The sequence below is a fragment of the Spinacia oleracea genome, chromosome 3 (assembly GCF_020520425.1).
Source record: "Spinacia oleracea cultivar Varoflay chromosome 3, BTI_SOV_V1, whole genome shotgun sequence".
Taxonomy (NCBI): domain Eukaryota; kingdom Viridiplantae; phylum Streptophyta; class Magnoliopsida; order Caryophyllales; family Amaranthaceae; genus Spinacia; species Spinacia oleracea.
The window spans coordinates 76,293,272-76,318,852 of record NC_079489.1 but is presented as its reverse complement, the minus strand read 5'-3'; the positions used below and the strand labels follow the sequence as shown (position 1 = coordinate 76,318,852).

At 37.2% G+C, this 25,581-nt stretch overlaps 3 protein-coding genes across 3 annotated transcripts; all 3 read left to right on the top strand.

Annotated features, from left to right (window-relative positions):
- Window positions 1–5,318: 5,318 nt before the first annotated feature.
- On the top strand, window positions 5,319–7,064 carry LOC110801212 (uncharacterized). The gene has a single exon (XM_022006541.2). The coding sequence runs from the start codon at window positions 5,319–5,321 to the stop codon at window positions 7,062–7,064; it is 1,746 nt and encodes a 581-aa protein (XP_021862233.2).
- Window positions 7,064–9,331, top strand: LOC130469791 (uncharacterized). The gene is made up of 3 exons (XM_056839269.1): window positions 7,064–7,923; window positions 8,031–8,118; window positions 8,660–9,331. Exons 1-3 carry the CDS (start codon window positions 7,064–7,066, stop codon window positions 9,329–9,331), a joined length of 1,620 nt encoding a protein of 539 aa, XP_056695247.1.
- Window positions 9,332–9,867: 536 nt separating this feature from the next.
- On the top strand, window positions 9,868–16,684 carry LOC130469790 (uncharacterized). Its single transcript, XM_056839268.1, has 9 exons — window positions 9,868–9,883; window positions 9,995–10,002; window positions 10,116–10,554; window positions 10,628–10,893; window positions 13,665–13,883; window positions 13,958–14,059; window positions 14,153–14,251; window positions 16,204–16,254; window positions 16,340–16,684. Exons 1-9 carry the CDS (start codon window positions 9,868–9,870, stop codon window positions 16,637–16,639), a joined length of 1,500 nt encoding a protein of 499 aa, XP_056695246.1. The 3' UTR covers window positions 16,640–16,684.
- Window positions 16,685–25,581: the final 8,897 nt, after the last annotated feature.

Below are 25,581 nucleotides of genomic sequence, written 5' to 3'. Positions count from 1 at the left end.
ATCTGAGCTATGAATTTGATGACCATCTGAAAGAATGTGGAATTCTATCATAATTGACTCCTCCCGGAACACCTCAATGGAATGGTGTGTCAGAACGGAAGAACAGAACCTTGCTAGACATGGTTAGATCAATGATGGGTCAGGCCGAACTTCCAATAGAATTTTGGGGACATGCACTAGACACAGCTGCACTCACACTAAATAGAGCTCCGTCTAAAGTTCTCGAAAAGACTCTATATGAGTTATGGTTTGGAAAGCCTCCAAATGTGTCTTTTCTTAAGATTTGGGGTTGTGAAGTATACACCAAACGATTAATTTTAGACAAACTTCAACCAAAATCTGACAAATGTATCCTCGTGGGCTATCCAAAGGAAACAAAGGGGTATTACTTTTACAATACATCTGAGAAAAAGGTGTTTGTTGCTCGATATGGTATCTTTTTGGAAAGAGATCATATTTCCAAAATGACAAGTGGGAGAAAAGTAGACCTCGAAGAAATTCGAGTCGAACAACAAACTCTAGAGAATGTTCAAGATGACATTCTGGTTGAAACTCAAAGATCTTTAGAAGTATCTGGTGAGAATTAAGAACCATCTAGAAATGTAACCCCGTATAGATCACAGAGAGATATAGGTCTCAACCGGAAAGATACTTAGGTATTTTGACGAACGAGAGCCATGAAGTTCTATTGCTGGAAAGCGATGAACCTGCGACTTACAAACAAGCTATGACGAGCCCTAGCTCCAAGCAATGGCAAGAAGCCATGCAATCTGAATTAGACTCCATGTCTGAAAACCAAGTTTGGGATTTGGTCGATTTTCCAGATGGCTACCAAGCCATAGGAAGCAAATGGGTTTTCAAACTGAAAAAGGACAAGGATGGGAAACTAGAAGTTTTCAAAGCTAGATTGGTTGCAAAAGGTTAAAGGCAAGTCCACGATGTGGATTACGATGAAACCTTTTCACCAGTTGCAATGCTAAAGTCTATTCGGATAATGTTAGCAATCATTGCATATTACGATTACGAAATATGGCAGATGGATGTCAAAACCGCTATCTTAAACGGCGTTTTAACAGAAACTATTTTATGTCACAGCCTGAGGGTTTTGAGGATCCAAAGAATGCTAAAAAGGTATGCAAGCTTAAGAAATCCATTTATGGATTAAAGCAAGCATCAAGGAGCTGGAATATACGATTTGATGAAGCAGTCAGTGACTTTGTCTTCATCAAGAACGCAGACGAATCTTGTGTATACAAGAAGGTCAGTGGGAGCAAAATTTCTTTTCTAGTATTATATGTTGACGACATATTACTTATCGGAAATGACATTCCTATGTTGAACTCTTTCAAGATTTGGCTTGGGAAATGTTTTTCGGGCCAAGCTGGCCGTTCGAGGCCCCTAGGCTTGGACCGGTTAGCACGGTGGTTATAAGGATATTTTAATAACCTAATACCTATGTTTTTCCTAACCTAATTACATTATTCATTCTAACCTAAGGCAATAGTGAACCCTAATTCTCTATGTGCCTCCATTAGAGTGTTCTTCCCAAAAGAAAACTATCTTGAAGGAGATCTAAGCCATCAATCTCAAGACGGATCTGAACGTGTCGGTGAACAAGTAGAGGAACGACAATTGGAGTTCTTATTCGTGTTCGTGTTCGTTTAACTAAGGGAAAACACGCTACAAACGTAAGTTATGCTTAATTTGTACTTTATACATGCTTCTTGGCTTTGGGGTTATTCTGCTGTCATGTTATGTATTTAACTGTAAACCCTTACTGTGGTATCATAAGCTTCATACACTACTAGAATTAGCATCTTTAACAACAAATTAATAACGACGAACTAAAATATCTGTCGTTAAAACTATTATTTTCTCTTTATTAACAAGAAGCATACTGTAGGTCGTTAATGAATAAGCCTAAAACTATAAACATATTGTTATTTAATTCCAACGTCGTCGTTAATGTGTTCAGCAAAAAAAATAAAATTTAATAAAAATATAACTTGTCGTCGTTATTCCTGCAAACTGGGAAGCGGGATTTGATAGCGGGTGATTTTCACCAAAAACTCAAAAAAAACTGGGAAGATACCAAAACTCAAAAAACCTCAGAAAGATACCAAAACTCAGAACCCTATTCACAAGCGTCAATACCAAAACTCAGAAAAAGTCGGACTATTTCTCCTTCTCAATTTCAATTCCTCCTAGAAATTGAATTGGGAAAACTGAATCTTCAATCCTTAACCAGATTTGACGATTATTGGATTCGAAGGTTGAAGAATTTTCTTGAATTCGATTGGTAAGGTTTGCTTTTCTTATTGTTTCTTGAGTATGTCTCCTTTTCCTTTTCGAAAATTCTGATTTTCAATTTTGGGTGAATTTTTTTGGCCATGAAATCCCCTATTTCTAAATTTACGGTTTCATAACGTGATTTTTTTTGAATCGCATACTGTAATTTTCATTATCAGTTTGTTTGAGGATGATGATAATGTAAATTCAACTCTCCAGGTTATGCGTTTGGATTTTTGCTGCTCTTGTGTGCCTTCTGGTTTGCTTCAGGTCAAAATTCTTGGACTTTTACTATCCCAAAAATAATTTTATTTCTTCTTTTATCTGCCTCTTTTATCGGCAGGTAATCTTGTTTTTCCCGTCAAATTTGTTTTCATTTAAATTTTCGTTCATAATTGCAGAAAATTATGCAGATTATGTAATTAGGATGCTTAATTTGAGTTTAATTTCAGTTAGTACGAGAATCTGATTAATTTCTCTACAGTTCGTCAGGATTTGAAGTGTTTTGCTATCGATTTGAAGTGTTTTGAAGCTTAATTTTTTGTTGCTAATTGTAGAAAATATTGACACTTATCTTTTAGTGTTATTGAAATAGTTTCTTAATTCTATGCTAATGAATTGTGTTAATTATGCAATTATATGGCTGGGAAGATAAGAAATTACATTAGAAATTTCATGGAGAAGCTTCAAATTCTACTGATATTGGTTCTAAATTTGTAAAACCCATATTTCATGGAGTTTCAAATTTTGTTGATTGGTCTACTATTCCCTTTGGCCAAGGTTTGATGTTTCGGGGGGTCGTATTTCTCGGCTTTGAAGGGTGGGAAATATGTCAAGGGTCCAGTTTACCGGGGTTTAACTTAAGAACTATGACATATTATTGTCTCTGATCTCTGAGCCATGAATAATTGAATAGGATAGTTTGCAATAAAGCAGTAGAGATTCTCCTGCCATCTTGAACATGCTTTGTCTCTAATCTCTTGAGAAATTGTGGTACCTCTATTTTTTCGGCTTACCAAAGTGTATGAGAATATTTGTTTTTTTTTTTGGCTAATTGCTATGGATGACGACTAACTTTGAACTAATTTATATGTCTTTAGTCTTTACCCGTATGATTATAGGCGAGTTGGTGTGAGTCTGTTGTGTGTGTGCGCCTACGTTTATTTAGCTTTGTTGGTGAAGTCTTTGGAAATCATGTTTGCCATTTCGCTGTCTTTGCACTCTAAATACAGTCAAAACTGGTTTACTACTCGATCATTAGGCCAATTGTGTTATTTGAGTGACCAGTTAAAAAAAAACAACTGTGAATTAGTAATTTTTGTGTAAATGGTATCTTAAATTTTGTATTGAATTCTGCCTGCCTTAGTCTTAGACTCTTAGCCCTCTGCCTCCTACGCTCAATTAACCAAGTAACAGCTGACCCAACCCCAAGTACGCAACACTTGAGCCAGTTGTTGTTGTTGCTGCTTCTCTGTTTTCATGCTGAATAGTTTTTGTACATTGAATAGTTTTCAAATCTCAGTATTTATTTGCTCGAATTCGTTATATGGCTCATTAATCTGCCCAATCAGAACTCTGTACATAGATGTTTAGACTAGAGTTTCATCAAATTCAATTTGTTCAGGAGGTGTTGTGAGGGGAGGGGGGCATTATATTGCCTGTTTTCTATTATTCTATATGGTATTTTTCATACTACCTCAAGTTTTTTCCATTTTACACAGAATGGCAGTGTTACAGCCAAAGACTTATTGCCTGTAGATATTATTATTTTGTGTTGGAGGTTCTTTAATTAAGCGAAATTCCAATCCCCCATTTTTGCACGAATGTAGGCATTGCCTCTGGATATTGGGGAATGGAAAAACCCTTGCTAAAATATGCTCGCCAACTCAAGTAATGTTCCTGTTTCACATCGCATGCCTCATTCTCGTGTCCATATAGTCCCTTGTGTGCTTAACATGATGTGATTTCCATTTGTGTAAATATAGATATATAGTTCCCTTGGCTGCTTAGTTGTCTAGTTTCATGTCTTAAACTCATTGTGGGAGGTTGGAAAAAGAGGCTTGTAGTTATGATTATTGACTTGGCAAAGGTCAGTCTTTGTTTATTGACTTTATAAATGACTACTGTAATTCTGTAAATAATATTCCTACTATGATTACAGGTTTGTAGTTATGTCATTGAGTAGGGTAATTTTCTGTGTAAGCATGATACAACCTAGGTTATTTCTTTGCCATGTTCTTGAATTCAACTAAATAAGTGCTCTCATGTTCAATTTACAACTAAAATAAGTTTATTTAAGTTCAGATAAGCAAAAATTAGTTGAATACTTCGTAAAACACACCCTTAACAAGTGCATTATTGACTAACTAAAACTTAAGAACCTACATGTTTGATATTCCACTAACAGCCCACTAACACAACTAAACAAATAAACTGACTTCCTAATAACTTGCCACTAACTAATTTAATTGACAACAAATATCTATCCCTGAACTTTAGAAACTTTGAATAATAAAAAGAATAATAAAAAGAAAAATATATGTCTAGATTAATGGTGCTTGAATTAACACTGGAGAACTAGGCAGGATCTACGCCTATTTCTCGAGATATGATTGTTGGGGTTTATGTGATTAGACCTTTGGGTATAAAAGAGCATAGAGCTCTTTTCTTTTATCTGCTTAAGAACTTATTATCTCCTTAAAAATCAATGTTTAATTCATTATCGTGTCCTAATTCTAGTTTCTCTCAGTATTTATGTTCAGTGTTCTTTGACCGGTTTTAAGTTAAAAGTTTCTAAGTTGTTTCTTCTGTGTGTGAATAATGGGTAGTAGAGACTTGTGTGTTCTATAGTTTGTATTCTGGTGTCACTAATATTTTTTAAGGCATTTGATAAAGGTGTTTTATATAGATACTTATGGTTTATCCCCACTTAAGGTTTACTTAATTAGTATTTGGGTTCTTTTTTCTTCTTTGAAGCTGAGTTAGGTCCTTTATCTGTTTTCCTTCTTTTTTGTTTTCACTTTGGGAAAATGACTCCTAGTAAGGATTGGATGGCGATCGAAGATTACGTTAATGACCCATCATTTGAAGTGGGAGTTAATAGTTTTTTAGACCATGCATTTCAAAAGTTGGGAACCGATAATATTCGTTATCCTTGTTGCGAATGTGTGAATGGTGAGTTTGGGGACCGAGAAAAAGTGAGACAACATCTTCTAGTTTATGGAGTAGTCAAAAGGTACACCTTTTGGTTTCATCACGGGGAAAGGTTGGAGCAAGAGCCTCAACTTGTGTGTGATGGGGATGATGATGGGAATGATGATGGGGATGGTAATATCGCGGAAGAAAATGGAAACAAGTTAGATGAAATGCTTGGTATTATTCGGGATATATATCCCGAGTGCAATAATGTTGGTTCTTCCTCGAATGATAGTAATCTTGAGGAACCAAATACAGATGCCAAAAGGTTTTATAACTTGTTGAAGGATTCTCAAGATCCGGTTTATGAAGGTTGCAAGAGTTCTAGAATGTCTGCCCTCTTAAAACTTCTTCATATTAAGACTTTGGGTCGTTGGACCAACGAATCATTTACCATGCTCTTAGATTTCTTAAAGGAGGATCTTCTTCCCAAGGGATCAAATTTGCCAAAGTCTTATAATAAGTCTAAGAAGGTAATGAAAGACCTTGGTTTGTCATATCAAAAAATTGATGCATGTGTCAATGATTGCATGCTTTATTGGAAGGAGAATGAGAAGTTGAATGCCTGTGACATATGTGGTGCATCAAGATGGAAGAGTAACAAACACAATGGGGAAGAGAAGTGTAAATCTAATGGTAAGAGAATACCTCAGAAGACACTACGATACTTTCCATTAAAACCGAGGTTGCAAAGACTATTTATGTGCTCCAAGACTGCTTCTTTGATGACATGGCATCATGGGAAAAAGAAGAAAGATGGTACAATGAGACATCCAGTTGACGGAACGGCTTGGGAGTCATTTGACACAGAGCATCCTAATTTTGCATCAGACCCTCGAAATGTCAGACTCGGGCTTGCTAGTGATGGTTTTCAACCCTTTGCAAATTCAAAAACATCATATAGTATATGGCCTGTTATCCTTATTCCGTATAATGTGCCTCCCGAACTTTGTATGAAGCAGTCTAATATGATTTTGTCAATGCTTATTCCTGGTCCTAAAGGTCCTGGTGATGCAATTGACGTATATTTGCAGCCTCTAATTGAGGAATTGAAAGATCTGTGGGAAGTTGGTGTGGAGACCTTTGATGCAGCAACACAACGTCATTTTCAGCTACATGCAGCTTTAATGTGGACCATTAATGATTTTCCAGCCTATGCGATGTTATCTGGTTGGAGCACTAAGGGGTATCTAGCATGCCCTTGTTGTCTTAGGGATACTCGGTCAATGAGGCTACCTCACGGAGGTAAGGAATGCTATATGCGTCATCGCTGCTATTTGCCAATGAATCATAGATGGAGAAAGGATAAGAAATCATTTGATGGAACAGTCGAGCGTGAAGGACCTCCACAACCTTCTTCAATAGATGATATTCTTAATGAACTTAAGGATCTCGAGAACATTATATTGTCTAAGGATCCAAGTGTGAAGACAAAAATATCTCATGAAGTTAGGGGGGACAATTGGAATAAGAAAAGTATTTTCTTTGAACTTCCATACTGGAAGACAAATCTCTTACGACACAATTTAGACGTGATGCACATTGAGAAGAACATATGTGATAGTGTTCTTGGACAATAATGAATATTCAAGGGAAGACAAAAGACACTTTAAAATCACGTCATGACTTGAAAGATTTGGGGTTGCGGCCTACATTGCACCCTATCAAAGTAGGGGACAAATGGAAGATGCCTCCAGCTCCATATACCTTTTCCTCCTTCGAAAAACAAACATTCTGTAACTTTTTGAAAGAGCTAAAAGTCCCTGATGGTTTTTCATCAAATATATCTTATTGTGTAAACTCGAAGGAAGCTAAGATTTCGGGTTTGAAGAGCCACGATTGTCATGTAATACTTGAGCATCTTCTTCCTTTAGCAATACGTGGTCTTCTCACTCCACCTGTACGTGAAGCATTAATTGAGTTGTCATTGTTCTTTACTTTATTATGTGCGAAAGTACTTAATGTGGATGATTTGAAGCAACTAGAGTCCCAAATTCCTATAACTCTCTGCAAATTGGAGAAGGTTTTTCCTCCTTCCTTCCTTGATGTGATGATACATTTACCTATCCACTTAGCTAACGAAGCTATAATGGGAGGGCCAGTTCAGTTCAGATGGATGTATCCAATAGAACAATACATGTATAGGCTGAAGTCTTACATAAGGAATAGGGCTCATCCGGAGGCTTCGATTGCGGAGGGCTATGTAGCAAAAGAGTGCATGAATCGTTGCTCTAGGTATATGCAGAGTATAGAGACCCGATTTAATCGACTTGATCGAAATTATGAAAATAGCCAAGGTCATGATGATACCCTGCCTATTTTTAGTCATTCTGGTCGAAGCCTAGGGGCTGCAAGTGTTAGAGATCTTGAGAAGGGGGAATTGGATGACGCTCACATTTATATTTTGAAGAATTGTGATGAGGTTCAGCCTTTTCTTAGGTAAGAGAACGAGTTTTATTAAGTTAATTTCACTTTTCTTAATAACTTCCTTTCCTTTTTTTATAAAGTTTGTCACTTCAAATGAATTTTTATTAATATATTCACAGAGAGTATTCTGAAATACAAGCATTGACGAATCCTGGAATCTCTGAAGAGGAATGGTGCAAAAACTTTAAAAGTTGGTTCAAGATGGAAGTAAGTACTGAACTGTTCAAGAACTGAACTGTTCTGATCTGATCAGAACTGTTCAGAACAGAACAGAACAGTTCTGATTAGTTCTAATCTGATCAGAACAGAACTGATCAGTTTTGAACGAACAGAACTGAACTAATCAAGAACTGAAATGTTCTGATCTGATCAGAACTGTTCAGAACAAAACAGAACAGTTCTGATTAGTTCTGATCTGATTAGAACTGAACTGATCAGTTCTGAACGAACAGAACTGAACTAATCAAGAACTGAACTGTTCTAATCTGATCAGAACTGTTCAGAATAGAACAGAACAGTTCTGATTAGTTCTGATCTGATCAGAACTGAATTGATAAGTTCTGAACGAACAGAACTGAACTAATCAAGAACTGAACTGTTCTGATCTGATCAGAACTGTTCAGAACAGAACAGAACAGTTCTGATTAGTTCTGATCTGATTAGAACAGAATTGATCAGTTGTGAACGAACAGAACTGAACTGTCTTTATAAATTAATAAATTAATTCTTAAATATTTCTTTTTGGTAGGTTGCGCGGTTATATGAGAATAATAAAAGCATGGAAATGGAAAATTTGCTTGCATTATCACGTGGGCCAACACGATATGTTACTTCTTTTAGTGGTTATATTGTTAATGGATATAGGTTTCACATAGAAAGTCGTGAAATGTCTTTGAGTACACAAAACAGTGGGGTGGTTGTTATAGGAAACACAGGGGATGGAGATGAGAACATTGATTATTATGGAGTAGTAACAGATATAATAGAGATCCAGTATCTTGGGCGAAACCGAGTTGTGTTATTCCGTTGCAAATGGTGGGATGTTTATGATAAGGTAAAGGGAGTAAAAGTTGATGAATATGGAGTTGTTAGTGTTAATTGCAATAAGCAATTAAAAACTAATGAACCATTTATTTTGGCTAGTCAAGCTAGGCAAGCTTTCTATGCCATTGACAACCTAAATAAGGGTTGGAAGCTCGTTTCAAAGACTCAACCGCGCAACTATGATGAAAATGATGATAATGAGGAAGGTGATGCGTATCAGCACGGTGAATTATTCAAACCTACATACGTAGCATCCTCTTTGACAAGCGCTAGTGATGAAGTTTGTAGAAGCAGGGATGGCGTGGATCCAATTATTGTGACAGATGATATAATAAGTGGAGAGCAAGGACCCATGAAGAGGCTAAGAACAGAATAGTGCAATTACTTATTTTTTCTTTAAAGATTTTCTTTTAGGATTTGTTTTAAACTTTTGAGTTATTTTTAATTCTTATTTTTTTGATTTTATAGTTTCTGAATTTTTTTCACATTTACGCTTGGCCACGACTTTGTTCAACTGGTTATTGTTATTATGACTCTTATTGTTATACTTATTGTTATTTTGCTGCTCATTTCTAAATAGTCATGTTTTTTGCTTGGTGGTACTTACTGCTTCTGATTTGCCTTGGTACCTTGCTTCATTTGCACCTCATCTGATATTTCAAATGTCAGGGGTTTGTATAATATCATAAGTGAGGTTTTCTAGTTTGGTTACATAGTTGTTTTCAGCAAAGTATAGTGAAGAAGGGACAAAATTCATGCTCACACAACTGTAATGCATGCTCACATAGTCTGACATCAGATTATTAATATGCCTTTTGATCATTCTCCCATGTGTTCCTTTTTTTAATGTGTGTTTTGAATGTTGTTCGTGCAGACTTGCACTTTCTGATATTCTTCCGGTTCGTGCACATAATGCAGAATGTTAGCGGTAAGATACTCGATTTGTCATTTCCTTTATACATTACTAGGTTTATTTATCATGCTATTGAGATAATACTATTGTTTATGAGTACTTCAAATATTTATTCATTTATTGTAGGGAATATGGTTCGTTCAAAGGAGGAAGTAGTCCGTCCACATGAGAAAACGGTTCAGCCATCACATAAAACCTCTTTGCTGGGATCTAAAAGGAACTATGTCCCACCGCAATTGTTGGCTAGGGGACGTGGACAAAGGTTAGCGGATATGTATACTTTCAAAAAACAAGCTACAACCGCTTCTTTAATCGGATTGGAGTTGGGGCTAAAACATCCACTGGAGTAGGCAATGAGGTATTAAAGCCCATTCAAGGTCAAAAGAATAATTCCAAAGGGCTTCTTACTGGGGATGATTCTGATGTTAACATTGATGGAGCTTCCTTCGATCCATTATTTACTTACCCTTCTGCCACAAGGAATAACATAGAAGGCTGGGAGTTATCACCTGAGCCAGTTCATGAGGAAAACATGGATGATGAGCTCTCATCAGAAGATGAGGATATGCACATTCAAAATGGAAATGAGAATTTTGATAACCATGATAACGAGGCTTGTGAAGACATACTTGAAAATGTTCATGTCGATGAGAGAGAGATATCTCAAACAATTCAAGATGTGAACGGTAATGGTTTATCTTTATAAACTTTCCTTGATTATCCTACATACTTAATACTTCTATTGATTATTTGTTTTAGTTGAAGGTGGGGGCTCTTCTTTCGCTGAGAAGAACGTGAATCAGAAAAAGAGGGGAAGAAACAAATGCAAGGAAATTGCCAAGCTTAAACCCGATGAGAAGTTGGAGATTACTTTCTACAACAATAGAGCTGTTGGAACAAATCATAAAGTATTTGCACGACATTTGGGGATCATAGTGCGAGATACAAACATCTGCCCGGTGAGAGTGCGCAAATGGGATGATGTTGGAGATAAAGAAAAGGAACACATGTGGAGTGCCGTCACGGTAAGAATTTAATTAGATATGTAACTTTCAGTTTGGGCCTGCTTATAAATCATGTGAATTACTGTTCTTAACTTGTTGGCCTAGAGTGGTGTCAAATCTTTTGTTAGCGACTGAGAGTATTTATATCACTTGGTTCTTATATTAGATATTCCTATTCAGGTTTGAGATCAGACTTTGTTTTCTTCATTTGAAATAAGGTGTCCTGGTTTAAATTAAGGGTTTTGATGCTGTGTGTAAATGTAGTCCAAGTGAACTTCTGAAACCAGTCTTCTCTTCAAGCACTCTTCATCTCCATTCCCACAAATCTCCAATCCCATCAATTCCTGATATTCATTCAAAAAGAATAACATGAATCAGTTTTTTGTTTTTTGTTTTTTCCTGACAGAAATATATGTTTCAAAGCTGTAAACTATATGAAATTTAAAAATGGCTTATATTAGAAGCTTACATCCATGGAGGTGTAACTTTGGTATCGGTTTTTTGTCATCTGCTGGTTTGTGTATAAAGACTTATAAGATAATGATATGGCATCTTGTCCCGCCCAGTGATTCGCATCTCAAGGTCTTTAAGGGACTCTTCTGCTTTTTCAAGCATCCCTATCTTGACATAAACAGAAGCTACAGTGCTGAAACTAGTCCAATTAGGAACAATTGTTGGTTCCAACTTCATTTCTTCAAAAACTTGCTCCATATTTTCAGCAGAACCGTAAGAGCCTCGTGCAGATAGCCAAATATTGTAGGAGTATAAATCATGCCGGATTCTTTTCTGCTTCATTTCAGAAACCAGCTTCTCAACTTGGTCAGGTAAATATTCGGTTGTCTTTAAGTGTGTCAGGTAACCTCACAAAATAATCTTCCGCACTCGAAACTCCATGAACTTTGGCAATTAGGTCTAGTTGGATAGTTGTGTCACTGCTGGTTATTCTGAACCTTTCTATTCTGTTACTCATCCATTCATAGACCTAGAGATACCAAAAATTCATTTAGTTACAGTTAGCCTGTCAAAGTTTCTAAACATTTGAATAAATTTTATAATTTTTCAGTTACAGTACTTGTTGAAGGACATTTGTTACTGGATATGACTTGTAGTTTTCTAGATCTTACTCTATGACTCCGGCGTTGCTTTGTGCTTATTTTTGGTGGACAAAAAGATATGGTACAAAGAATTTTCTTGTATTTAAAGCAGGTTCAAAAGCCTTTGCGACTGGTGAACTAGTCATGGTTAGTTGGATATTTTTTGACATAAACTACCTACTTCGTATTAGATATGCACTTGGGGAAACAACTACCTTTTCTTTTTGTTTTATTTTTCCCAAAAAACTAACCTAAAAACTCAGAAACTTTGAGTAGTATGCATGAACCTTAATTACGAAACCCTAATTCTAGCAATTAGGTAAATGTAAAATACGTCTAAACCCTAACTTCACAATCGCAATGCTTAACCAGTTGTCATAAGGTGTTAGAGTTATTTAACTTCTTTTTCCAATTCTTCTTGTTTAGCATAGGGATCATTATCGTAAGAAAGATTTTTCATAGTACGACTTTATGTATTTTTTTGAGGGCATCTTGTCCACTAGTTCTCTCTTCTCTCTCTCTGTTCTGTTTTTTCACCTATCTGAGTTAATGGCGTTAAGGTTCTTGTGTTTTCACTAGTTATCTCTTCTCTCTTTCTGTTCTGTTTTTTCACCTATCTGAGTCACTGGCGTTAAGGTTCTTGTCTTTAATAAGTAAGACCTCCTTTTTCATTCTGATCTTTACTCCATGCCATCAAAGTCACCAAACTCCCCCTCCTGTCTACCTCCACCCAACTAGCAGTTCTTTCTCTCGAATATTCCCCTAAGCTTTCTCGGGGAGCGTGCTGTCTCACTTCCTCAGCTAAATAACATATGTAAAGAGGCTACACTTGTACTAATTTTCAATATAGTGAAGCCTGGTACTTCTACAATAGTATTTTTTTCAAATGTGTTTAAACTGATTATCTGTTTTTTTGTGCCTTATGTACCCATAAATAACAAAAATGCTAATAACAAAGTTGATCTGAAGTTTTACTTGAATAGCCAGTACCTCACCTTTCCCCTTGCATGTCTATGTTCTCGTTGTTTATTCTTGCACTCCCCACGTGTGCCCAGTAGTACCCTAGGCTACCTGTTTGTCGGGAGTAACGCTGCTAGTGCAATGATTGTCTGACGGGAAGATTGAGACTTTGGTACATTAGAGAATATAATTGAGAGAGGTGTGTGTTGTTTGTGAAGAAACAATATTAGCTCAGAGCTTTTAATTAGACTGTTTATTCAAGCCAAAAGTCATGCGGGTTTGAATTTGGAAGTCCAATTCTGAACCCAATGCAAATGTAGACAAATATTAATCTTCTTCCTAATTAGCTTCTACGCAAATCACATATACCAAGCTAACAACCTACTTCTGTATACTCGACCTATTACTCTGGTGATGTGGAATAAGCTAACTGACTAAGTTTCTGTGGAAGCTGCCTGTGATGAGCTGAGTGCAGTGACTTAACAATTATCAGAGATTGTTATTTCAAATGGTTTATACTTTATACTGAACTGAACTTATTTTTGCTAAACTAACTTAATTTCTGATAAATTAGAGCTTATTTTTCGTGAAAGGTTTTGCATTCCACAAATATGAACACACCAACTGATTCAGGTTTTGGAGGTTTTGCAGATTTGGATACAGATTGCACAAATTTCTTCTTCTTGTTCTTTTGTTTCTTTACTGATGATGATGATGATGAAACTTCTTTTACATTAGGATGTCTTCACTAATGAAAGCATGGACATTTACAAGCAACATGTCCTTGGCCATATGAGAGAGTTATGGACAAATTGGAGGTCAGACTTGTTAAGGAATAATGTCACTAAAAAGGGAATCACCTTAGAAGCTGCATACAAAGGTGAGCCACCTAGTGGACATGACGATAAGGATTGGAAGTGGCTTATAAAGGAGGTTTATTCTGACGAAAAGTTTAAGGTAAATTCACTTAACTACATGATATGCTTTTTTTCTTATATATGCAATGATGATAATACTTAAATAAATTACAGGAAAGGAGTGCAAGGAACTCTGAAAATAGGCGCAGTTATGCAAAAGAGCTAATGCATCGAACAGGGAGCAAGCCTACTAGACAAATCATTTGGGATGAATTGGTGAGAAAGATAATTAAAGTATTATTTTGTGTTTTTTGAGATATATGTGGATAAAGCATATTTGACTATTGGTGCTTTGTTATTTTGTGGAAGGGAGCGAATAAGGGGAAAAAACCAACTTTGGTAGATGTATTCCACGCAACTCGCAAGAAAGGCACTAACCTCCCAAATGCAGAAACGACACAAAAATACGTATGTCTTTTCTCACCTATGTTAGGTTTATGGTGAAATAAACTACGTTTTCATTAGAATAAACTTTGCAAACTGCTAATAGTTAGATATAATGTGATTATTGATTTCCAAGCTTTGCAAACTGCTAATAGTTAGATATATTCCGTAGACTGGTTAGTGGATTACATGCTACAACATTATAACTGAAAATTTTGTATCAAAATAGCATGAGCTAAATGGAATGAGTAGTTATGAAAGCCTTAAGCTATATATTCACTGACGATGCTTTAAAGGTATTCCTGATCAATATTGAATGTGGTTTACATAAAACTGTTATTATAGTGGGTTAGCAATCATTTATATACTATTGTTGGAGTATAATATTGAATAAGGTACTGTATTTCTTGAAGAGAATTGTAATTATCTAACAATGCTGCCTTCTACCAATTCTTTTTCCTTCACTTCCAAAAGATTGTTGTTTTCTTCAAATTCACTACTCTTCATATTCAGCTCCTCTCGAAGAGTAGACACTTCACTGGTTACTTTTTGCAAACAACACTTCTCCTCATCCAATTCCCCCAGTAGATTCTGCAATAGACCCCTCTTCAATGATAGATCAAGCTCAAATTCCTTATTCAGAGCCTCTGCAACTCTGAGCTTTCCTCTTTCACTTTCTATTTCTAGTTGGGCACTTTTCCGACTACTCATGTAAGACACAATTTTTTCCTGTTGATCATCTAGTTTCAGCTGTTGCTTCTCAAGAACCAGCTCTTGTTCCTCCATTTTCTGTTTTGAGGTAACCCATGACTTTTGGGATGAGACCAACTCAGATCTCACATCAGCAAGAAGCCTTATAACTCTCCGAAAATCTTTCATAGTTTCCTTGCTCTCATCTACGTGCTTGGATGCCTCCTCACCAAGCTTTTTGAGGTCTTCCTGTGCTTGCAACCACTCCATTGTCTGTTTCTCCAACTTGGTCTCCGCATCCTTTAACTTCTCTCCTTCAAGTTATTGCGTACATAACAATTCTTCCATCTCTTGTTGTTTTTCGTGAAGGACATTTCCGAGTTCCTGAATTTCAATATCTTGCTTTTTCACAACGTCGTTGGCTTCGTCCAAGAGCTGAGCTTTGGATATAAGCTGCATTGCATTCTTGGCAGCTTCTTCATTCTTTCGTGTTGCCCGGTAAATTTTTGTTTTGTTATACAACGAGACAACTTATAAGAACAGGTTGGTAAATAATGACCCTAAATTTTGTCACTCAGACTCATCAAAAGTAATGAACTAAATTAAAAGAACCTGGCATTGTAATGCTTAGTCTTTTCTGGATACCCTATTAGGTTTGCAGGATACCAACTTCACAGAAAGCACATAATCAAAGGTCATAGGCTCATAGAGTAACCTAGAGCACAAGCCTCCATCCTCCTACAAACCTACACCTATATCGAGCCCCAATAAAAGGTAGGTATATAAGAGGCTTATGATAGGGTGACACAACTTTGGGAATCACCAGTGGTCTAGTGAGTCACCAGGCTCGCCACCACTCGAAGGGGAGAGGACTAAAGGGTGAGTGTTTCGATTCCCACAGAACTGCAAGAACTTAGAAAATACACTCGAGCTGAAACAAGGCAGCCGAACATATCAGACCAAGCCAAACCAACACTCAAAATTCAAATTACCCTATACTTTGCTTGTTAACAATCTGAATATAATACAGCAAACTGCAGCCGGCTTTTCCATGAATATGTGATTTCTTGAAGTTTCTTTTCCATGTTTTTTACAGCTTTTGAATGAAAATATACGAATTAGAAAAAGTGAGAGGTGCCCTGTTGGGGTGCGGGATTTGTTGGATATGTCAAAACAAAATATTGTTGGATCTTGAAATTTACCTAATAGATTAGAACTTTGACAATTGGCCTTTAATTAGAGCCACCCGTGTATGATACTAATTGAGATGGTTACATGTGTTGTAGGAGGAAATTCAGAAAATAATGGAAGAAGAACAAACACTTTCCCATGTACAGGTACTTTTTCTTCATTTATATGTTTTTTGGTTTTACTTTTACTTTCCCATGCCATGATATTTAACTTTTTTGATTCTTTATATAGGTAGCACAAAAGGTGTTTAAGTCGATGTCTCGTGATCGGGTTTTGGGTTTTGGAGGAGGAATAACACTTAAAGAATTATCAGGACCACAACCTAGTAGGGTGGAACTTCAATCTAAGTTGAATGAGGCAAACAAACAAAATCATGTTCTTACCAATCGCGTGGATACGGTACAAGAAGAAAACAATGCACTTAAGAGTCGCATGAGTTCAGTTGAAGAAGAGCTTAATGCATTTAAAGAAGTGTTCTTACAACGCTTTTCAAAAGATGGCACTCCAAGACAGAATGTTTCAACTAGTTAGATTTTTATTTTGTTCTTTTAGATTGAACAAGAATTACTTATCTTTTAGCTTTTTTAGAATTTAAAGACAAGGGATGTGATTTTTGATTTAACATAACTTGAAATTCTATTGTCAAAAATATTTTGAGTAATGAAATTTTAATTTGTTTAATTGATTTATAGTTATTTATATTGTTGGACAGGGAAAATGTAGGTGCTTTGAAAAGCGCAAATAGTATTATTATGATTGCAATATTAACGACAGAATAGTTGGTCGTGAAGGAAATAATGCCCTTGGTCCAAGTATGCATTCTATGTTAAGTCTAATAAATGCGGTTCAGTATTAATTAACAAGTTAATAATTCAGTGAGATCAAGTGAGCTGAATGCCTAGCTAGAGGCCGCTTCAGTTCAAGTGGAATTAATGATATTAATCCACAGCTTACTCTTGACTGAACCCGTAGGGTCACACAAATAGTACGTAAACGGATCAAGTATTTAATGGCATTAAATACTCCATCTATGGATATTCGGAATCGACGGATCTTGGTTTCAGAGGGAGCTGAGATCGTCACAGGCAAGAAAAGAATGCTCCGGAAACGATGATATTACCGGAAACGGAAATATGGATCGTATCGGAAATGTAAATATTATCCAAGTCGTAGATGTTGCCGGAAACGGAAACATGGTACGTATCGGAAAATATTATCGGAAATGGAAATATTGCCGGAATCGGAAATATTGCCGGAAACGGAAATATTGTCAGAATCGGAAATATTATCGGAATCGGAAAATAATTCCGGAAACGGAAATATTAAATATTTGTTCGAAACGGAAATTAATTCCGGAATCGGAAATATTAAATATTGTTCGTATCGGAAATAAATTCCGGAATCGGGAATTTAATCGGAAGCGCGTCGTACGAATTAGCATCGGACGAGACTTGCTAGACGAAGGCCCAGCACGAAACCAGGCCTACGCTCAGCAAGCCCAAGCGCCCAAAAACACGCTGCCAAGCCACGCCCGGTCCAGCGCAAGGCCAGGCCCATCAATGGCCTTGGCGTGCGCGGGGGGCTGCGACGAGTGGGCTGGCGCTCTGCGTGGGCCGCAAGGCCTGCGTGCGGTGCTAGCGTATCACTCGAAGTGTGTTACTCGAATCCTAAGGCTACCGGGATTTGTCATATGATTAAATCTAATCCTAAAAGATTTAGTTTGTTTAATTAGAGTCCTAATAGGATTATAATTAAATAAATTAGTATCCTAATAGGATTCCAAATCCTTTTCCATAACTCTATAAATAGGTGCCTAGGGTCACATATTTACATAGTGTATTCAAGTACTCAAAGTGATTTTTGAGAGCAAAAATTCAGTCATACAATTGCCTAATAAGTGCCGAAAATTCTAAGTACCTTAAGGGCGATCCTAGTTGGTCAAGCTTAAGGCGGATCCGGACGTGCTGTGGACTATCTACGGAGGGACGACACTTGGAGTCCTAAAGACTTGTTCTTGTTCGGTTCAGGCGCAGCTAGGGAAGGCACGCAACAAAGAGTATGCATCTAAACTATGCTAAATGATTATGTGTAAATAATATGCTTTCCTGGCTTTATGGTTTTTCCGCATGATTTATGAATTGTCATATGTATCATAACCTAACAGTGGTATCACGAGCCTCTTATTATTTTCATAATCTAAATTGCATGAACATGGTTAAATATTACAAATTTGCAAGAATTAAAAGGGGTGATTAATTTTCGTAATTGTTAATTAATTGCAAATTGCGTTTTTTTAATTATACGTACGTAGTTTTTCGGCAGTTTCTTCGTTACTCATCCACATCGAGTGATTTTTGTGTCAATTCCGCATGTAAAAGGCATTCTAAAATTTTGACAAAAATAATCTTTTTCGGCCGAACCCAGAATTCTCAAATTCGAAGCCTAACTATGACTTTTCGGAGGTTTTAGTTTTTCGAATGCAAAATTTCGTAAATTTAAGATGTTAAATTAAATATTTGCGATTCTTGTTGATAAATCTTGAATTTTTGATTGACCTACTGTATATGTTTAACAAGTTTGAATGCCTAGCCTTGTTAATTATGCAATCTAATTTGTAATTATGATTAATTTGTTGAAAATTGGAATAATTTAGAATTAATTTGATTTTCATAATTAGTTATAATTTAATTAGATACCTATGATTAAAAACCACCATAAAAATTGTAAATTTATGTTAAATTTTAAATTTTTATGACCTAGACTTGAATCCATGTTAATCGGAAATCAATTGAATAATAAATTTTCGATTTTTCGCCCTAAAATTATGAAATTAATATTATTTATTAATTTGTCATTAATTTTGAATATAAATTTTAAATTTTTATGCGATTCGCTCGTATAACTTGCACGCACAAAGCAATGGACGCTACGTGTTACCCTTAAGGGGTGTTGTATAGTGCGGGCATGTGACGACGAGCAAGGGATCTCGTCGCCCATGCGGTACTAATGCAATGAGCAAGGCCATGGTGCACGAGCACAAGGCAGCAGCCCTGCCTTGTGTCTTGGGCTGTGTGCAATGGGCGAATGGGCGAGGGCGAGAGCAAGGCACGAGCAGTCGCGTGTGGGCAGCAAGCAAGCTGCGCCACAGCGCGCACTACCTCGCGCAAGCGTGCGGAGCCTCGCGCGCAGCGAGCGTAAGCTCGCGTGCCACGAGTGCTGCGCCAAGCATCAATCGCTCGCGGGCAGCGAGCGCTGTTGCGACGTGCGACGAGCGCTGCGCCCAACGATGGCGTGCGAGTGCTTGTTGCGACGTGCGACGAGCGCTGCGCCCAGCGATGGCGTGCGAGTGCGTGTTGCGACGTGCGACGAGCGCTGCGCCCAGCGATGGGCTGCGGCAGCATGCTCGTGCGTCGAGCGCTTGCGCGCGCAGCAAGCACCAGCTCGCGTGATGCCTTGCGATGGTGAGCAGCAGCAATGCGAGGCAGCGCATGGGCTGCGCGCACATGGCCAGCGATGGCTGTGTGCGTGTGGCCCATGGGCGTGCGTTGCGTGGGATTGTTGCGTTGCGATTAGATCGTTTTGAAATTTTGATTTGAAATTTTCAGTTTACGTAATTTTAATTAATTTTAAAATTAATAATTTAAATTATTTTCTTGGATTTTAATTTTGAATATTGTAATTTTAATAAATTTTATTTATTCTAATTATTTTACTAAAATTAAAATCATGAATTAATTTAAATACGACTGAAATTAAATTAAACATTTTGGATTCAATTATAAATTTATATGAGCTTTAAATTTTAATTAAATTTGTATGTTTCCGGTTAGACTAGAAATACATTTTTATGTTTAAAATTAGTAAAGCATATGAATTTATTGGTTTAAGTGGGAGCCCTTTTTAGTCATATACTCTTGATTAGGTCTACAAATCCTTAAGGTTAAAACAACTTGATTAGAATTAATAAGGACTGAATAATTTGTAGATTATTGGTGCCCTTGATTAATTGCTGCAAATGTTTATGTGATGCATAATGTGTTTTACTAACCAGCTATATGGGCCATTCATGATAATGAATGGGTGAATGGTATATATATTGTATATGTACTGTTTTGCAAGTTATGAAGTGACTAGTATGGCCTAAATAGGATAGAAAATATGGTCTGCGTACCATTAATTTGAATGTAATTGGTCTAAAGTACCAAAGTTGTTTTTTCAATTCAAATATGGTATGCGTACCATCAAATAGTTGTAATTAGTTTTAATTATAGCTTATTCTATTTGAAGAAAATGGTGCCTCCCACGGAGATTTTCAAGACGGACTTTGAAGTTAAAGCTTCAAGATGAAGTCGGGCCATACTAGATCACATTTATCTTATGCATGTTTTAAGTTATTTATTGCTTTTAAATATGTCTTAAAATGCATGAGATCAAAAGCTTGATTATGTTGCATGATTAAGAATTTTAGTTCACTTAAAATCTAACCAACATAGTAAGAGCCTTAAGTTCCAAACTTAAAAATTGAGTTAAAAGGTGCCATGCCAAAATATACACTTGCTTGGATATCCTTTACATCAATCTAGTAATAGTTTTCGCTCAGCGAGGTGTTACTTATTGGTCCTAAAGGGGCAAGGTACACAAATAATTGTGAGTACATGTTAGTTTTGGTGAAACTCAACGATATAAGTAAGGAGTCCTTTTATGTCGTGGCAAAATCGATAGGTTTACCTAATAAGTTCTTAGACGTACCTATCAACCAAGAATAGTTTCTAGACTATTAGCAAAAGGTTTTTGCTTACCTAAAATGTTTTAGGATTAAGTCGACAAACTGTGCTTAGTTCTTCAATGATTTTAAGATCTTGGAATCATTTTATTCACACCTGCCGGAACACATAACTTGAATAAAATGCTTAATGAACATTAAATTATGCATGTATGCTAGAATTTAAGTCTATTAAGAGAAACTGTGAATGGTTATTTATTTGTTTATTCTTTTCAATTGTAGTTTTAAATATGGCAAACAACAATCAAAACATCATCATGGGTTCTGAGCTTATGGTCAAGCTGAACCTAGCAAATTTTCTTGAATGGGAAGCTAAGCTAGTTGAAATAGTCAAACTCAATGGACTTGAGTATGTACTATCACATCCCATGCCAAGCTACTATGCCAGAGACATGACCCCTGAGAGATTTTACGCCTGGGATGCGGATCTCAAAAAGGTTATGAGTCTCATGCTGAACAATATCCCTGATGATTGGGCTAGAAGGTTTGTAGCCTATGAACCTTTTACGCTCATCAAGAATCTGAGGGATATCTGTCGTGGAAGCACGGAGGACAGGGACCTGAACATCCATGAGTTGATTGAATCAATGTCTGGTCTAAAGGTTAGTTCTCCCAACAGGTGTTATAGGATGGAAGTCCAAGAAACACATGTTCAGCTCCTTCGCACTAAACAGAGGGTAGGCGTCCCACTAAGGTTCCATGTGGATCTTATGCGTTCATACTTTGATCGCCTAAGTCTACTAGGAACACCAATAAGCGAAAGGATGGCAGTCTCTATCTTGCTCGATTCACTACACAGTGGGTTTGGTCGCTTCAAGCAACTATACCTAAGTGAACCAAGAGAAGAAACAGTTGCAGAATTTGTTCACCTTGTCAGAAAGGCTGAAATAATACTGGACTGTGAAGCCAAAGATTTACTCAAGGCTAGAAGGAGACCGTTCAAGAAAAGTGGAAAGTCCAAGGGCGATGCTAAATCAAAGCAGGACAAGTCCACATCAAGCTGTCTTTATTGTGATGGAATAGGCCATTACAAAAGAGAATGTCCAAAGCTAAAGGAAGATCAGAAGAACGGAACAGTCGTTCCATCTTCAGGTATTTTCGTTATAGACTGTATACTTGCTAATTCAACTTCTTGGGTATTAGATACAGGTTGTGGCTCACACTTATGTTCCAATCCACAGGGACTAAGAAGAAGTAGAAAGTTAAGCAAGGGTGAAGTCGACCTACGAGTGGGAAATGGAGCACGGATTGCTGCATTAGCTGTAGGAACTTACTATTTGTCGTTGCCCTCCGGGCTAGTTTTGGAACTGGAAGAATGTTTCCATGTTCCAAGTCTTACTAAAAACATCATTTCAGTTTCTTGCTTAGATGCTAAGGGATTTTTCTTTTTAATAAAAGACAATAGTTGTTCGTTTTATTTTAAAGAGATGTTTTATGGATCTGCTAGATTAGTCAATGGACTTTATTTATTAGATAACGACAAACAAGTATATAACATAAATACCAAAAAGGCCAAAAAGGATGATTCAGATCTCACCTATCTGTGGCATTGTCGATTAGGCCATATAAACTTGAAACGCTTAGAAAGACTTCAAAAGGAAGGAATTCTAGAACCATTTGACTTAGAGGATTATGGTAAATGCGAATCATGTTTACTTGGTAAAATGACAAAGCAACCTTTCTCTAAAGTTGGAGAAAGAGCAAATGAACTATTGGGTTTAATCCATACAGATGTATGTGGACCAATGAGTACAAATGCTAGAGGTGGTTTCAGCTACTTTATCACTTTCACTGATGACTTCAGTAGATATGGTTATGTCTACCTAATGAAGCATAAGTCTGAATCCTTTGACAAATTCAAGGAATTTCAGAGTGAAGTAGAGAATCAATTAGGCAAGAAGATTAAGGCACTGCGGTCTGATAGAGGCGGTGAATATCTGAGCTATGAATTTGATGACCATCTGAAAGAATGTGGAATTCTATCAGAATTGACTCCTCCTGGAACACCTCAATGGAACGGTGTGTCGGAACGGAGGAACAGAACCTTGCTGGACATGGTCAGGTCAATGATGGGTCAGGCCAAACTTCCATTAGAATTTTGGGGACATGCACTAAATACAGCTGCACTCACTATAAATAGAGCTCCGTCTAAAGCTGTCGAAAAGACTCCATATGAATTATGGTTTGGAAAGCCTCCAAATGTGTCTTTTCTTAAGATTTGGGGATGTGAAGTATACGTCAAACGATTAATTTCAGACAAACTTCATCCAAAATCTGACAAATGTATCCTTGTGGGCTATCCAAAGGAGACAAAGGGGTATTACTTCTACAATACATCTGAGAACAAGGTGTTTGTTGCTCGAGATGGTGTCTTTTTGGAGAGAGATCACATTTCCAAAATGACAAGTGGGAGAAAAGTAGACCTCGAAGAAATTCGAGTCGAACAACAAACTCTAGAGAATGCTCAAGATGACATTCAGGATGAAACTCAGAGATCTTTAGAAGAATCTGGTGAGAATCATGGTCAATCTAGAAATGTTACCCCGCGTAGATCGCAAAGATATAGATCTCAACCGGAAAGGTACTTAGGTATTTGACGAACGAGAGCTATGACGTTCTATTACTTGAAAGTGATGAACCTGCGACTTACAAACAAGCTATGACGAGCCCTAGCTCCAAGCAATGGCAAGAAGCCATGCAATCTGAATTAGACTCCATGTCTGAAAACCAAGTATGGGATTTGGTCGATTTGCCAGATGGCTACCAAGCCATTGGAAGCAAATGGGTTTTCAAACTGAAAAAGGACAAGGATGGGAAACTTGAAGTTTTCAAAGCTAGATTGGTTGCAAAAGGTTACAGGCAAGTCCACGGTGTGGATTACGATGAAACCTTTTCACCAGTTGCAATGCTAAAGTCTATTCGGATAATGTTAGCAATCGCTGCATATTACGATTACGAAATACGGCAGATGGATGTCAAAAATGCTTTCTTAAACGACGTTTTAACAGAAACTGTGTTTATGACACAGCCTGAAGGTTTTGAGGATCCAAAGAATGCTAAAAAGGTATGCAAGCTAAAGAAGTCAATCTACGGATTGAAGCAGGCATCCAGGAGCTGGAATATACGTTTTGATGAAGCAGTCAGTGACTTTGGTTTCATCAAGAACGCAGACGAATCTTGTGTATACAAGAAGGTCAGTGGGAGCAAAATTGCTTTCCTAGTATTATATGTCGACGACATATTACCAATCGGAAATGACATTCCTATGTTGAACTCTGTCAAGATTTGGCTTGGGAAATGTTTTTCGATGAAAGATCTAGGAGAAGCACAGTACATATTGGGCATCAAGATTTACAGAGATAGATCTAAAAGGATGATTGGACTTAGTCAAAGCACTTATATCAATAAGGTGCTTGATAGGTTCAAGATGGCGGACTCCAAGCGAGGCTACCTACCCATGTCTCATGGAATAACTCTAAGCAAGACTCAGTGCCCAAAAACACTTGATGAGCGTAGACGAATGAATGGGATTCCATATGCATCATTGATTGGTTCAATAATGTATGCTATGATATGTACACGCCCGGATGTTGCGTACGCACTCAGTGCTACGAGCAGATACCAGTCAGACCCAGGAGAGGCGCATTGGACTGCTGCCAAGAATATTCTGAAGTACCTGAAAAGGCACAAAGATGACTTCCTGGTCTATGGTGGAGATGATGAATTAATTGTTAAAGGCTATACGGACGCAAGTTTCCAAACCGACAAAGATGATTTCAGATCACAGTCAGGGTTTATCTTCTGCCTCAACGGAGGTGCAGTAAGCTGGAAAAGTGCTAAGCAAAGCACCATTGCGGATTCTACAACTGAAGCGGAGTACATTGCTGCACATGAAGCAGCAAAGGAAGCTATATGGCTAAGGAAGTTCATAGGTGAGCTTGGTGTAGTCCCCTCCATTAAAGGACCAATAGCCCTGTATTGTGATAATAATGGAGCTATTGCACAGGCAAAGGAGCCTAGACACCACCAGAGAGTCAAGCATGTACTTCGTAGATTTCACCTTCTACGAGAGTTCATTGAAAGAAAAGAAGTCGAGATAAACAAGATTGGAACTGATGACAACATATCAGATCCATTAACTAAACCTCTGCCGCAGGCGAAGCACAACTCGCACACTGCAGCTATGGGAATCAAGCATATTGGAGAATGGCTTTGATATCCCTGTTTAATGTTTTAAAGTTTTAGAGTTTAAATCTTTGTAAAACATTATTGGTTAATCATTCACAATAAATGAAGAGAATTCATTTTTCCATTTAATTTGTGGTTTATTAAATGATGAGTCCCTTCAATTTAACAATGTATTCAAGATAGACTGTCAGGACCAGTCCTGTGACTAAGAAATGTCTATCAAGTGAACTTGAATGTCAAAGGTTGAAAATGGTCCCTAGTCGGAGTTTTCTATAAAATTGGACGCATAGAAAAACGTTAGACGACTAGAATGCAAGATGACTAATAGTTCTGTTTCTTGAACTATGTGGACATGGCAATGTCATAATCATTTGCATAGATACTTAATTTGGGAAGACTAGTATCGGACAAGACCTATGAAACTTTACTGTAAGAGATGAAAATCTGTCATAAGTAAATTTCATTAAAATTATTAGACACTAAATCCTCAATACCTGAGTGA